The sequence below is a fragment of the Polypterus senegalus genome, chromosome 17 (assembly GCF_016835505.1).
Source record: "Polypterus senegalus isolate Bchr_013 chromosome 17, ASM1683550v1, whole genome shotgun sequence".
Taxonomy (NCBI): Eukaryota; Metazoa; Chordata; class Cladistia; order Polypteriformes; family Polypteridae; genus Polypterus; species Polypterus senegalus.
Window position 1 is genome coordinate 2623734 of NC_053170.1, and position 14586 is coordinate 2638319.

A 14586-nucleotide genomic window follows, 5' to 3' on the forward strand; every position below is an offset into this window, starting at 1 on the left:
GTTCGCCGTAAATCCTCGCATGTTTGTCTTCTGCCGATGCTCCTCTGTTTACTTCGTTTCAGAAACGGAGCTTTATTGACAAACTCTGTGATTTATTTTAGCAAAGAGTAACACTTAGACTATCTGCAAAATTAATTCTTTGTTTTGGAGCAACTGCAGCTCCATTTTGTGCATTGTAGCTATGGTCTCCGTTGTGGGGGGCTCACCCACGTCAGCTGGAACTTGCACTGGATGGCATCATCAATATAATGTTATACTGTGTATCTGTGTGGAAAAACTGGAATCAGGGGACACCCGAGCAGCAAAAAACTCAATCAGGTGAGCCAGCAAGGCTGCTTAATGGCACAGGTGAGCTGAAGTGACCACCTGTGGCACAAAGGCCAGTGTGGGACCCCCAACCAAACACATAGAAGAAGAGAAGGAATGGAGAGAAGCCCCAAACAGACATGCAAAGGCTTCCACGGCCATCAGCCGGCATTCGATTTCTTCAGACGTGTTCACGACTCACCATTGCAGCTGAGCGGGTTTTTGGGGTCCACCACATATCCAGGTTTGCAGGAACAGATGAAGCCAATGCCACTGAGGTCAGTGCAGTTCTGCTTGCAGGCGTTCTCCTTGCAGGTTCTGTTGGGACCAAAGTCTGAAATGCAGAGAGGAAGAGGATGGTCAGCACAAAGCCATCGGCGTCATCTTTAAGTGAATCGAAGGTGGCGGCATGACACACGGGGACATCAGTGTCAACTGATCTGCAGCAGCTACCGAGGAGCTGCTCACCACCATGGTGGTCACTGCACTTGGCTGAGGTTTGTAAACAGTGTGAACAAAAAGGATAGCGAGACGAGCTCAGATCAGCCAAACAGACCAGCAAGCAGAAAACAGAGTCAACGATCACTAAATCAATGGAGAAGTGACAAGTGACAGAGCAGGTGATGCAGAGGAGGAACAAATAATAAAGAAAGAGCTTCATCCTGACCCCTCACACCGGGAAAAATGGCACTTGGTAATTACATCACATGATGCCTCTCCACACTGTGCCAGCCTCACTTTAGCTGTTTGTAACACAGACATTGGCACGGAAGCAATAATGTCTTTCAAATCAAATGATCGATCTATCTATTATATAGTGCCTTGTCATGCCTATCTTTGTATTATACAGCGACTTTCTTATCTATTTATTATATAGTGCCTTTCATATCTATTTATCTGTTATATAGTGCCTTTCATGCCCATCTATCTACAGTATTTATCAATCTAGCATATAGTGCCCTTCATATCTATCTATCTATCTATCATATAGTGTTTTTCATATCAATTTATTGTATAGTGCCTTTCATATTGATATATCTACTATATAGTGCCTTTATTGCCCATCTATGTATTATACAGGGCCGTTCACATCTATCTAACTATCTATAGGGCCGTTCATATTTATCTGTTATGTAATGTCTTTCACATCTATTTTTTATACAGTGATTTTCATAGCTATCTATTTTTTCTATAGTGCCTTTCATATCTATCTATCTTTCCATTGTATAGTGCCTTTAATATTGATTATATAGTGCCTTTTATGCCCATCTATCCATGTATCTATCATATAGCACCTTTCATATCTATTATATAGTCTTTTTGTTATATAGTGCCTTTCATTCCCATCTGTATCTATCAATGTAGAAAATAGTGCCCTTCGTATCTATCTATCTATCTATCTATCATATAGTGTTTTCATATCTATTTATTATATAGTGCCTTTCATACCTATCTATGTATTTTACAGTGTCTTTCATATCTATCTATCCATTATATAGTGCCTTTCATATCTTTATCTGTTATATAGTGCCTTTCATGCCCGTCTATCTACAGTATGCATCAATCTAGCATATAGTGCCCTTCATATCTATCTATCTATCTATCTATCTATCATATTGTGCCTTTCATTTTTCTATCCTTACTTTATAGTATGTTTTCATTTCTATTCCTCTGTGTTCATGCTATATAGTGTCTTTCATATCCATATTTTGGTCTCAATCTGAAGTGTGAAGTCAAGCAGCGTCTTTAACAGGCCTGACAGCACCCCTCAGACACACACGCACGCACTCCGTGTCGCTCCAAAGGTCCGTCAATCCCCCCGAGATGTTCACACGAGGTGTTCAGGAAGGGCAGCCAGTTGAATCAACTCGTGGCGAGCGGCAGTGAAGCGCCGAGCCGCAGTGTGTCCAGACTGGCTCTAGATGGCGCCAAGTCCCATTCTAATATTCGTTTGGTGTGAACGGGCAGGACGACGTGCTTTCTTTATCATTTGTTCTGCGTCTGCACCGCCTGCTCCGTCATCTTCTCGCGTGCTCCTCTGCTCCCCCGAGACCCTCAGGCTGCGAGCGCCTGCCTCTGCTTTGCTCAGTACGTTTGTGCTCTTGTGACTCTTTGAATCTTTCTTGGTGATTCTGAGGCTGCTGCTCTGTTCAGTTCTCTGTTTTGTGCCATAACATTAAACAGCTATTGCTATTTAACCCCAGGATGCGCTGCCCCCATTTCCAGATGCCCAGTGCCCACTCCTTCTGGCGTCGCTGCTTTGCCTCCCCACCTGCTTGTCTCCATCTCCTTCACTTCTTAAACTCTGATTGTGGACATCTGTCACTTACGGCATCCAAGCTCGTCTGATTTGTCCCCACAGTGGTCGTAGTGGTCACACACACTAATGAGGGGGACGCAGTGACCATTCATGCACTTGAACTCGTGGGTTGTACACGGAGCTGGGGTGGGCTCCTGACCTGGAAGAGATGAAATATAATTAAGGAAATACCATCCACATGTCTGCTGGGGTATTAAAGTCAGACCCTGGGGAGCTACGATGACTGAAGCTTCCTTCCTGGGTCACCCACCCATTACTGTTGCTAACTGCACAGACTTGTTTTGCCTTCTTTTCAATTTTCTTATTATTTTTAGGTCCCCACCAGTCCTTTGCTCCTATGCGTACTCCCCAGGGGTGGCACTCATGTTGGTGTCATGGGTGCCAGCTGGGGGGCAAATCAACAGTCTTTGGGTTACACTCCTAAGGACAATGAGAGAATCCCAAAAGATGAGGGTCCTGTAAGTGAAGTGCTTCCATGAGTGCAGACCCCCTTTCAGCCCACCCACTCCTATGCAGACAGTCATGCCACCCCCTAAACCAAATGCTGTTAGGCTTGAGAGAAAATTAATGAAGCAAACACAATTGTCAGCCTTGAGACTGGCAGGCTGTCTGTGGCTCAGTCTCCCCGATTCCCCTTTTTCTGGTCCCACCATCCCAGCCCACCACCATCACCACCACCTGACAGGACTCACAGAGCTCCAGGCTCTCATCGCTGTTGTCTCCACAGTTGTCCACCTGGTCGCACACGAGTATCGAGTGGATGCACTTCTTGTTGTTACACACAAACCTTTCTGGAGGTGAGCAGGGAAAAGACGCTGGAGGAGGAAGAGGAGAAGAAAACGAGCAAATGAGTGAGGAGCAGACAGGGGGCGCCACAGAGGACTGACCACTAGGGGGCAACCTTCAAGGAGTTGTTTAAAACACCCAGACTCAGAACAGCAATGCCATTACCCCCAATTATTGGGGTACTAATGGAGAATCCACTAAATTTAATGGTAGGGGTCTGCTGGCTCTGATCAGGTGGCCATTACTAATAAATACACTGGGAGACGACTTAATGGAGCGGCCATTGTGTGACACTCTTAGTGCCATTAAGGCTGGGAGGAACCCGGTGACATCCGAGTAGCTCAGTCAAGAGACTGCTAGGGCAGCGAAGTCATTTAACAAGTCCCGGCCCCCCGGCAGACAGCCATGGAGTCAGAAGGAGCAATAAGGAGGACAACTGCCTTCATCGGGGTCATGCAGGTGGGCCTCTTTCTTCTTGTCGTCCACTTCTGTGACGTTTACGTTTGTTCGCTTAGCCAAAGCGACTTACAAAAGAAAAGTGACCACTACAGTGGAGTACGCATCAGACTGGGGGGCTGTTTGGGCACAGGAGAGGGTGACAAACCTGACCACCACAAGTGAAGAGCTAAGAACAAAATGCCAGCGAGTTGCACTTCCTTAGTTAAACGAACCTCTCCAAGACTTCACCAGTTAGACAGACATTTACTGAACAAGAGGGTCTTCAAACGCTTCTACAACACATCAAGGGGGTCACCAGCTGGGTAGGTCATTCCATCTGCCAGGAGCTACACATGAAAAGAGCCTGGCCTGAGGTTTGACACCACGTAGGGGTGGCATCACCAGATGCTCTACATTAGCACAGCAGAGTGGTCAAGAAGGACCACAGGACCTCACGAGGGTCTCCATACTCATAGGTGCTGACCCGTTGACTACTCTGTAGAGAAGCATCAAGGATTTGAACTTAATGTGTGCCACTGCAAGGAGCCAAGGCAGTGATCTGAAGAGAGGAGCGCCATGTGCCTGCTTCGGCTGGTTGGGCGCCAGACGTGCTGCCGTATTGCGAGTCGTCTGTAGTGACTTGGTGACAGCTGACGGTCATCGGTGCCAGTAGACAGTTGCAGCACTCCAGATGTGACAAGACCGGAGCCCGGATCAGGAATTGTGTCAGATACGATCTGATCTTGTGGAAGTTGTAGTGTGACGCTAACACAGTGCGGTGCTGCGAGACTCTCAATAAGCATTACGCACAAACCGCAATGAGCAAAATGTCAGCGAGATTCTTTCTTCTTCTTTCGACTGTTCCTGTTAGGGGTCACCACAGCAGATCATCTTCTTCTGTCTCTTCCTGTCCTCGTCATCTTGCTCTGTCACCCCCGTCACCTGCACGTCCTCTCTCAGCACATCCATAAACCTTCTGTTAGTCCTTCCTCTTCTCCTCTAACCTGACAGCTCTATCCTTAGCACCCTTCTCCCAGTATGCCCAGCATCTCTCCTCTGCACAGGCCCAAACCAACACAATCTCACCTCTCTGACTTTGTCTCCCAACCGTCCCACCTGAGCTGACCCTCTAATGTCCTCATTTCTAATCCTGTCCAGCCTTGTCACACCCAATGCCAATCTTAACATCTTTCACTCTGCCACCTCCAGCTCTGTCTCCTGTGCCACCGTCTCCAGCCCATATGACATAGCTGGTCTCACTACCGTCCTGTAGACCTTCCCTGTCACTCTTGCTGATACCCGTCTGTCACCAATCACTCCTGACACTCTTCTCCATCCTGTCTGCACTCTCTTCTTCACTTCTCTTCCACACTCCCCATTACTCTGTGCTGCTGATCCCAAGTATTTAATCTCCTCCACCTTCACCAACTCTTCTCCCCTCATCCTCACCATTCCTCTGACCTTCCTCTCATTCACACACATGTATTCTGACTTGGTGGTCCTACTGACCTTCATTCCTCTCCAGGGTCTCCTCAACCTGCTCCCTAATGTCACTTCAGATCACAATGTCATCAGCAAACATCACAGTCCACGGGGACTCCTGTCTCATCTCGTCTGTCAGCCTGTCCATCACCATTGGAGAAAAGAAAGGGCTCAGAGCCGATCCCTGATGTAATCCTACCTCCGTCACTCCCACCGCAGACCTCACCACGGTCACACTCTCCTCGTTCATATCCTGTACCACTCATACGTACTTCTCTGCCACTCCCGACTTCCACATTCAATTCCACAGCTCCTCTTAGTCACCCTGTCATTTTCTTTCTCCAGGTCCACAAAGACGCAATGCAACTCCTTCTGACCTTCTCTAAACTTCTCCATCAACTCCCTCAGAGCAAACATCTCACCTGTGGTGAAACCATCCTGCTGCTCACTAACCATCACCTCGCTTCCACTGCTCTTTCCCATAACTTCATGCTGTGGCTCTTCAGTTTTACCCCCCCCCTGTAGTTTCTGCAGTCCTGCACATCCCCCTTATTCTTAAATATATCACAAGTCAACGGAGAGGCAGGACTTACAGCAGGTGTGGGGGTCCTCATCCGTGTTGTCTCCACAGTCGTCAAAGCCGTCGCACAGCCAGTTGTTCTGAATGCAGACGTGATTGTTGCACTCAAACATGAACGCAGGACACCAGGCCCCACCTGGGAAGCGGGTTGCTGTAAAAAAACAAGAAGAGTTTCACGAGCCTCAGTCTTTCTCCTTGGCTGCATTTGGCAAATCTGATGCCCGCCTGCCTTCGACGGTGCCCATGTTGCTGAATTGAAGCTCACCACTTGTGGGGCACCAGGGGCATCACCATCCTTTTTGGCCACCTAAGTGATCAGTCTGTTTTGGGGGCTGAAGTACTTGAACCTGGTCATGTGACCACAAAACAGTTGCTCAGCTGACTTATGCCAGCACACATGGGCACAGTGTTACATAGAATGCTCCCACCGGCTCTGGCATCAGACAAGAGCACGGAGGGTCTTGCTAACTTACGACAAGATGTCTCGTCTGAATAGTCCAAGCAGTCACCATGTCCATCACACTCCAGTGCCGACGGGATGCAATGCCCAGAGCTGCACTGGAAGTAGCCTGGCAGGCAAGGACGGTACTCTGTGGGGAGATGAAAGTCAAAGGCGCTATAAAAATAAAATGTATTATTATTATTATTATTATTATGTTAGAGCAGTGCAGCCGCCACCTTTAAAGAATGAGCAGGAGGCGAAAACGTGTTAGAAAGACCCTGCAGAAGAAGCATGAAGATCCAGGTGTGTCCCAGCAGCATAGAGCTCACCTACCTACACTCTCACACGGCGTCCATTTAAATGTGGTGAAGCGTGTCTGGGATCTGTGACTCAGACTTTGAGTGTCGGTGTGTGAAAAGGAGAAGAGCGGCCGCAGTGTGCCCAATGGGGGAAACGAGCTGATGAGCATTCATGTGCAGGAGGCCAGTGGGCTCAGCCGCCCTCAGTAGTGCACAGCAGCAGCGTACAGAATACGTCACCCACGTTTAGGTGAGGGCGAGGGTCAGGATGGGTCGCACTGTGGCTCGCCACTCTGACGTCTTCACCTGATCCCCCACAGCCACTCTGACCATCAAGTTTTCATTCACCAAGGAGTTCTAAGTAAACGTGGTGAAGATTCTGGGTGACGTGTAATGAACCGCATTAGACTGTTAGGCCTGATTAACTCTAGGGAGCGTATTCTGCTGCCCTCTAGTGGATGAAACAGTGGGATCAACTGCCAAACTCCAGGTGTGCAAAAGGTTGTACAGACTTACCCAAGCAGACTGGCTGAGGGACTTCGACAGAGTACTGAATGGAGGGTCGGGTACTTGCATCAATGTGAGATTTCAGTTTCTGATTTGAAATAAATTTGCAAACTTTTATGAAGAAAATGGCATCTCTTTGTCATTATGGGTTATTAAGTGTAGATTGATGGGCAAAAATGGAAAATAAGTGTACAGAAAACAAAGAGCACTGGAAACTCTGAATCAACTGTAGATAGAAAGATGTGAAAGGAACTATAGATAGATAGATAGATAGATAGATAGATAGATAGATAGATAGATAGATAGATAGAGTAAAAGGCACTATATAATAGATAGATAGATAGATAGATAGATAGATAGATAGATAGATAGATAGATAGATAGAGTGAAAGGCACTATATAATGATAGATAGATAGAGTGAAAGGCACTATATAATGATAGATAGATAGATAGATAGATAGATAGATAGATAGATAGATAGAGTAAAAGGCGCTATATAATGATAGATAGATAGATAGATAGATAGATAGATAGATAGAATAGATAGATAGATAGATAGATAGATAGATAGATAGATAGATAGATAGATAGATAGATAGATAGATAGAGTGAAAGGCACTATATAATGATAGATAGATAGATAGATAGATAGAGTGAAAGGCACTATATAATGATAGATAGATAGATAGATAGATAGATAGATAGATAGATAGATAGATAGATAGATAGATAGATAGATAGATAGATAGAGTGAAAGGCGCTATATAAGAGGTAGATAGATGTGAAAGGTGCTACAGGCAGTATGGCGATGCCTAAGCTTCAGTTACTTTTAGAAAGTGCTGGATTTTGATCCCAGGTTTACCATTTAAGTAAACCTTAGGGGCGCACCAGAGACGCGGACCCCTAGAAGAAGCCTCCACTCACCACAGTCGCGCTCATCAGAATTGTCTCCGCAGTCGTCATTGTGGTTACATACCCAGACCCCCGGGATGCACATCTGGTTATCGCAGCGAAACTCGCTTTCAGAGCAAAGTCGGGGACCTGGAAGGCAAGAATCATTTAGGCAGCTTTGAAACTGACACTCATAGCTCTTCAAGGAGTCACCACCATAACCCCCAAATTGGAAAACTCACTGCAGTTCTTTTCATCAGATCCGTCCCCACAGTCGTTGTTGCCGTCACAGCGATAGCGGAGTGGGATGCAGAGATGGTTTTCACACCTGAAATCTCCCAGCGGATCACAACTGAGTTCCTCTGATGTTGTGAAGGAAAGAGAGAAAGAAAACGAGACCCTTAGGCGTTACCTGCCAAGCCCCCTGACTGTGTCCCAATGAAGCGTACAGTCCATCGGCCAGGAGCTTTTTTAAGGTTTCCTTTCAAAAACTCCCCACTTATAAGCAAGGTGTTAAAGACTGGGGAGTCAAGAGGACTCCGCTTTCCTGAATGAGGCTTTTGTGAAGGTTTGGGGGTGTTCGTGTACCACCAAGACAAGGATAGACCAGGACGGTCAAAAATACAAAACTGGCAAATCGGAAAACCAGCCGTGAGAATGAAAATGCTAAAAAGTTACAAAGTGTAATATAGGAGCAGAGACATTTTCCATATAGTTAATGTTGTGATTTAATCTCACAAATGGCCCAATGTGGTGTGAGTCCTGCCCAGAGGAGCTACACCAAAAGGCAGCTTAGCTTCCACTTGAGGGCCCGGCTTTGGTCCAGACTGGGCCAAGATGTGCTTTACCTTCATGTTCAAAGAAAACAGATTCTGTAACACACTAGAAACGCCCCACAAGGGAGAGGAGGACCATCAAAACCCTGGCTTTACAGAAATCTTTATAAAGGAGGATTTAGTGACAGAAAAGGAAAAATACAATAAAAGTGCAAAGGAGCTAAAATGTTTAAACAGAACTTGACTGTAAGGTAAGCCAAAACAAACAAAATCCACAAGATCATCCTAAACTAATTCAGCAATAAATAAAAATCTGGTGGCCGGGGACAGGCCAAGGTCAAAAGTAAAAATCAAGAAAAGTCAGAGACAAAGTCAAAGTTCAAAACAAGGATTTGTGAACCAGGAGTGATGAAAAGTCTAGGAGGCTTGGGAATGGAAGGGTTAAAGTGCACCATCCTTATGCCTTCACCCGAAAGACACCAAAACGAGTTCCTTAAGGAGAATTCGGGGAACGGCTTCCAAGTCAATGAGTGAAATGGTAAAAGCCATCATGGCAAAAACTCAAAAGAAAATCGAAACTTTTCAAAGAGGCAACAGACACTGACTTGAAGTTCCGAATCCTTGATAAACAGAAGCCCATATTTGACACACAGGGTGCTATAAATGGCATGATAAAGGCACTAAACATGTAAACAAATCCAAATAACAGGAACACACAATTCTTATGAGACCCACCAAAACCCACCAGGGCGCTTGTAAGATGGACCACCAAACTTCACTTCCCAGCATCCTTAAAGGGCCTGTGGGCCGTCCCTTAACAATGACAGACAGGTGGCCACACCCCCAGGGGATTCGCCCACTGAACACAAGGAACAGGAGAGATTTACAAGACACACAAACACACATACTGTAGATAATAGATGATAACCAAATAAAATAAAACTGACTTAGAATACATAATTAGACACATAATTAAAACAAATAATAATATTAACATAAAGTATAGCGATTAATGAATCAAAGTTTAAGAAGAAAGACATCAATAAACGTAGACATAAGCCAGTTGATGACCTCAGATCTCATCAGTGTGACGATCTCAGATTACACGATGAGGAGGTGACAAATTATGTGACGCCAGGAAGCGAGTGTCACACGAGCTCGCTGTACGCTGACAGCCAATAACATGCCACCTGACAGCACTGGTGCCTTTAGTGGGGGCTTCCAGGTACAGCAAGTTCGGCTGCCATCTCGGGCCTGTTAGTTCCCTTTGTCAATTCTCTTGAGGGATGACAATCACGAAACATCGGACCGATGAGCCTCTCCTCTTGATGAGTGCTTGGAAATTCCTCGGGACATTGCACTTCAGGCTGAGTGCTCATTGGTTGACAGGTCTTATACACATCGAGACCACCAATCGGCGTGACTTGTGGACCAGTCTGAGTAGCTGGGGGTGTCATGCTAGATGACTGTTGGTAATGGGGGTGCGTCGTTACTCACTAAGATTATGGAAAGGAAGAGTGTGACTGAGAATTCCTGGAAAAGCCGTGGAGTCCGACTCCAAAGGGTGGGCACTCAGTCTGTATAAAAAGGGAGCTGAACATCAAAGGTCAAGAAGCACTGATGCCACAAGTCTTACATAGGACATTATATGGCTGCTGAAGCATCAGGTGGGCCCACCCCCTTAGGCTCAATATACAGGATAATATCTCAGAGAATTAACATAAATTGCACAATAAATAATGAAAAAAGTTCAAATTAACTCAAGAATTGTACAATACAAAAAGAAAGAATACAAAAACAACAATGTACAACACAAAACTCAATTAACAGTAAAGAACCTACAGCCAAAGCATAACACCTACATCCACACAGCAGTAACCCAGTGAGTACCAAAAGGCGCTATAAAAGAGTTTCAGGACATACCACAGCCCTTCTCGTCGCTGCTGTCCAGGCAGTTGTTGTATCCGTCACACACCTGCCACTGTGGAATGCAGCGGTAGTTGGTCTTGCAGGAAAACTCGGTGTGCTCGTCACATCTGCGTCTGACTGGAAGAGCATAAAGGGGTACAACGGGCATGAATGTCTGGAGGCCACAGGACTGTACTGAGGCAAGCCTTTCATCTCCGAGAGTACCCTGCCTGTATGTGTTACCACCCCACAGGGCACTGCCATCTTTGTAACCCCAGAGTGGGCAAACATCCATACTGCTCGTGTGCTGAATTAGGATGGGTTTGTCCAATGAAGAAGCCAGGACCCCCGGAGTGCTGATGGCAGGTGTCTTCTCGTGGTTGGGTCCTGTTCCCCCCCTCTGTACTCTTTATTGTGTAGCCCATAACAGAAGGCCCCAAATCTTGTACTCCCACCACACTGTCAGAGCCGAGTGCTATTGTACCTCAATTTGTCCCCCCGTTCTTTTACATCTGGGACCCCAGGGAGTCAGACAGAGTAACAGAACAGGCAGGAGAGAGAGAGAGAGCTACACATTCATTTATGCATTATAGACAATATGCCATAAATTAGCCAAATATAATGGGTGCTGGCAAAACAATACAATCTGATAAAAGGCCACCAGGGGGCTCTCTGTCTTACTATGCTGATCAGCTGACACCCCGGCTTGGTCTTTGAATGGAGAAGCACAAACAGGGCACATGGTCTCTGTGTGAATATGGCCGCCAATAGAGGAAGTGGTCCTCTGTTCTTTATCTTCCTTGATGCACCTCTCAGGCCAATGGGATATCCCAGTGCAGGTCAAATCTCCTGCTTCATGCCCGCCTGATTTAGAATAAACTTAGCCCCCCGTTCTTCTATTTCTGAAGACCTTCCACAGACCCATAGCCTCCTCCTCCTCCTCCTCCTCCTCTCCCTCCCAGTGCAGGCTGACCTGGTGGTGAAAGCGGGTGACAAGTCAATCGACTCCCGGTCTGTTAATGGCCTCTCATCTCAGCCCACCTGTATTCCCCCAGGCTAGCAGGCCTGCCAGTCCTCAAGATTTTATCTCTACTAATTTTAACCTGTAATAATTACAACAGTTGGTTTCTAAAATGTTATATTTTTTTCTATTAAAGTTTGATATTTTTATCATAATATTGCACCATCCTCACGACTGGAGGTGGTCTGGGCCACAGAATTAACTGTTTCGAGGCGGGCGGCGACTTCTAAAGACATATAGGAGTGTCTTCACGCAGCCGCTACACGAACACATTCAGCACTACGATCAGCTGGGGTCTGATCAGCTGGGTGTACCCGTTTAGACAAAGACTGAGCCGGCCTTCACCCACACACGTTGGCACTTACCGCACTCGTCGTAGGGCTCATCTGAGTGGTCCCCACAGTCGTCTTCCATATCGCACACATAGGCCTGTGAGATGCAGTAGCCGTTTTTGCACTGGAATTCTCTTGGACTGCAGGTCTTGCTTTGGCACTGCTGGGGGTCTTCATCGCTGCCATCAGAGCATTCTCGATTGCCATTGCAGTGCCAGGACAGAGGGATGCACTGTTTATTGTTGCACTGAAACTGGTTCTCCTCACAACGGTGATTCGCTGCAAATGAGAGATGCTAATCAGTCGCTCTTTATTTTCTATGGCATGTCTTACTTTGGGCACCACCACTGGGCACTTGTGCGGGCGGTGCCCTGTGTGTTCGAAAGTAGTGGTTTCAGTTTCAGAATTGACAGGACCAAAAGAAAGGACAAGGAAGTAGGAAAAAATGAAGGAGAAGCACAAGCTGGAAGATCAGGAGGATGAGATGTGGTCAAAATACAAAGCAAAAATATCAATGAGTGCTTCAGCCAGCTGGGGTTCAAATGTCTCGATTGTGTCCGTTTTGTATGATTTTTGTGTTAACAGCGTGAGTTATTTGTTTTTTGTGTGTTGATGTATCTTCAGTTATGTTCCTTGTGTTTTGTTGGTTGGTCCCAAAGGAGGTGGGGCCACCTGCCTATAAAGGCTGAGGAAATCTAACAGTCCCCTGCGGTTCATTGAATGTGCTGGTGCTGGTGGGTTGTGTTGGATTTGCGATATCCTTGTGATTTGCGATTAATCAGGATTTTTGACATTTTACATTTACATTTAAATGCTTGGCAGACACTTTAACCCAAAGCGACTTACAAAAGAGGTAAATGTAATCGAGTGACATTAGGCTCAGGCCTGTTTGTTCAGCAACTGTGATAGGACAAGGTAACATAAGTTGGTTGCCACAAGTGAAAAGATGTAATAACCAATAATTTACAATCATAGATTTATAATCGATAAATAATTAAACTTGCAATAAATTAACCAATGATATAAAGAGCATTTTGTTTTTCTCTTCAATCAATTAGACTGACATTCACAGAACAGACAGGTCTTGGGCTCCCCCTTCTGACCGTATTGGGTAATGCGACTTTCTTTGCTATTTTACTCCTTTTGCATTTTGTGCTCTTTGGAAATTGGATAACTTGAGAGCGTTCTTGTAAAATAAGTCCTTTAATTTATAAAGATTCAACATTTACCTTTTAATTGCCTGCCAGGGTTTGATGCCACCCTAAATGGGCATTTTGAGATATCGTGCTTAGGAGCTCTCAAGTTCACAACAATCAAGGACCAGAGGGAAAATAAGCAAAAAATTACACTGAAAATTTTTAAGGGAAGATCCACAAAGTCACCACGTGTGTGACCAGACCCCCCAGCTACCGGGACCCTGGCTGACAAAATGGCGGCGACCACTTAGAAAACAAAATGCCAGTGCACACAGAAGAAGAAGAAGAAGAATGTCCAAAAATCTTAAATGCATTTTTGTCACAATATTTATATGGGAATGTGAAAACGTCCTACTCAGAAAAACCCTAAATAAGTTAAAAATTTAATTTTTCAACTTAATGAAGAGCTCATGAAAATGAAAACCTGCTGGGAAGGCAAAGGTACAGGCGACTAAATCCAAAATAAAATCCAAAGCTCCAAGTCGACAGCTTCAGGCCAGAAGGTCAGCACACTAAAGATCACAAAGACAAGCTTTCTGAAAAGTAGAAGGTGCCCACCCCATCCCGGGCAGCACCAGGGGTACCCCCCCCAGCTGTTTTCTAATAAATGGAAATCCCACACTACTGCACTTTTATGAATAAGAAAAGAAAAAGTCTGCATAATCAAAGGATGGGATCCATAAAAGATAAAATGGCTGTTTGGCACTAAAACTGGGTGGAGCAAAAAATCATGGGAGCCACGGGCATAAATTATCCTCAAAGACACGGCCAGGGCCCTTACCTGGCTGGAGTGTCTTCTTAAAGGAAGGAAGGACCGGGGGGAGAGAGGCTGCTGAGGGCGCGTTACCCCACTGGAGCACTAGATGGCAGCTTCCACAGGTTGCAGTGGTGCTTTGGATTCCCACAGAGCTCCATGGGAGTTGGAGTTCAGCACAGCCTTGTTGGGTTCCATGAGTGACGATAGGGGGTGCGGCAGGAACTGGGACGCCCTACTTTGTTGGGCTTCCACCTCACCTGGACTACTGTAACGGGCCAATGGAAGTACTCCGGGTAGCCAGAGTCACTTTCCGAAGAAGGAGTGAAGGCGGACAGAGAGAAGAAGAGAAGGAAAGGGCTGCGTGTATTTACCTGTTGGTGCTTTGCTGTATTGTGCTGTGCAGCTGGGAAACGAAGGGAAAGAATAAAAGGCCATGAATTGGTGAACTTGTTGCCTGCATCTGTCTGGGCCGGGTTTGGGGAGCTGGTGCGCCCCTGCTGGCCACAGACACACTGCTCCCTAGATCAAGTTGGCAAACAGGTAT

The 14586-nt window shown here is 46.0% G+C and overlaps 1 protein-coding gene across 1 annotated transcript in view; it reads right to left on the reverse strand.

Annotated features, from left to right (window-relative positions):
• The window catches only part of lrp2b (low density lipoprotein receptor-related protein 2b), a 184999-nt gene that overhangs the window by 42866 nt on the left and 127547 nt on the right, over positions 1-14586 (reverse strand). The window contains exons 57-65 of the mRNA XM_039740545.1: positions 12123-12368; positions 10752-10874; positions 8295-8414; positions 8086-8202; positions 6386-6502; positions 5926-6063; positions 3319-3441; positions 2637-2765; positions 509-640 (exon numbers count right to left, since the gene is read on the reverse strand). Of these exons, the coding sequence (XP_039596479.1) occupies positions 509-640; positions 2637-2765; positions 3319-3441; positions 5926-6063; positions 6386-6502; positions 8086-8202; positions 8295-8414; positions 10752-10874; positions 12123-12368 (1245 nt within the window). The remainder of the gene's footprint in view (positions 1-508; positions 641-2636; positions 2766-3318; positions 3442-5925; positions 6064-6385; positions 6503-8085; positions 8203-8294; positions 8415-10751; positions 10875-12122; positions 12369-14586) is intronic.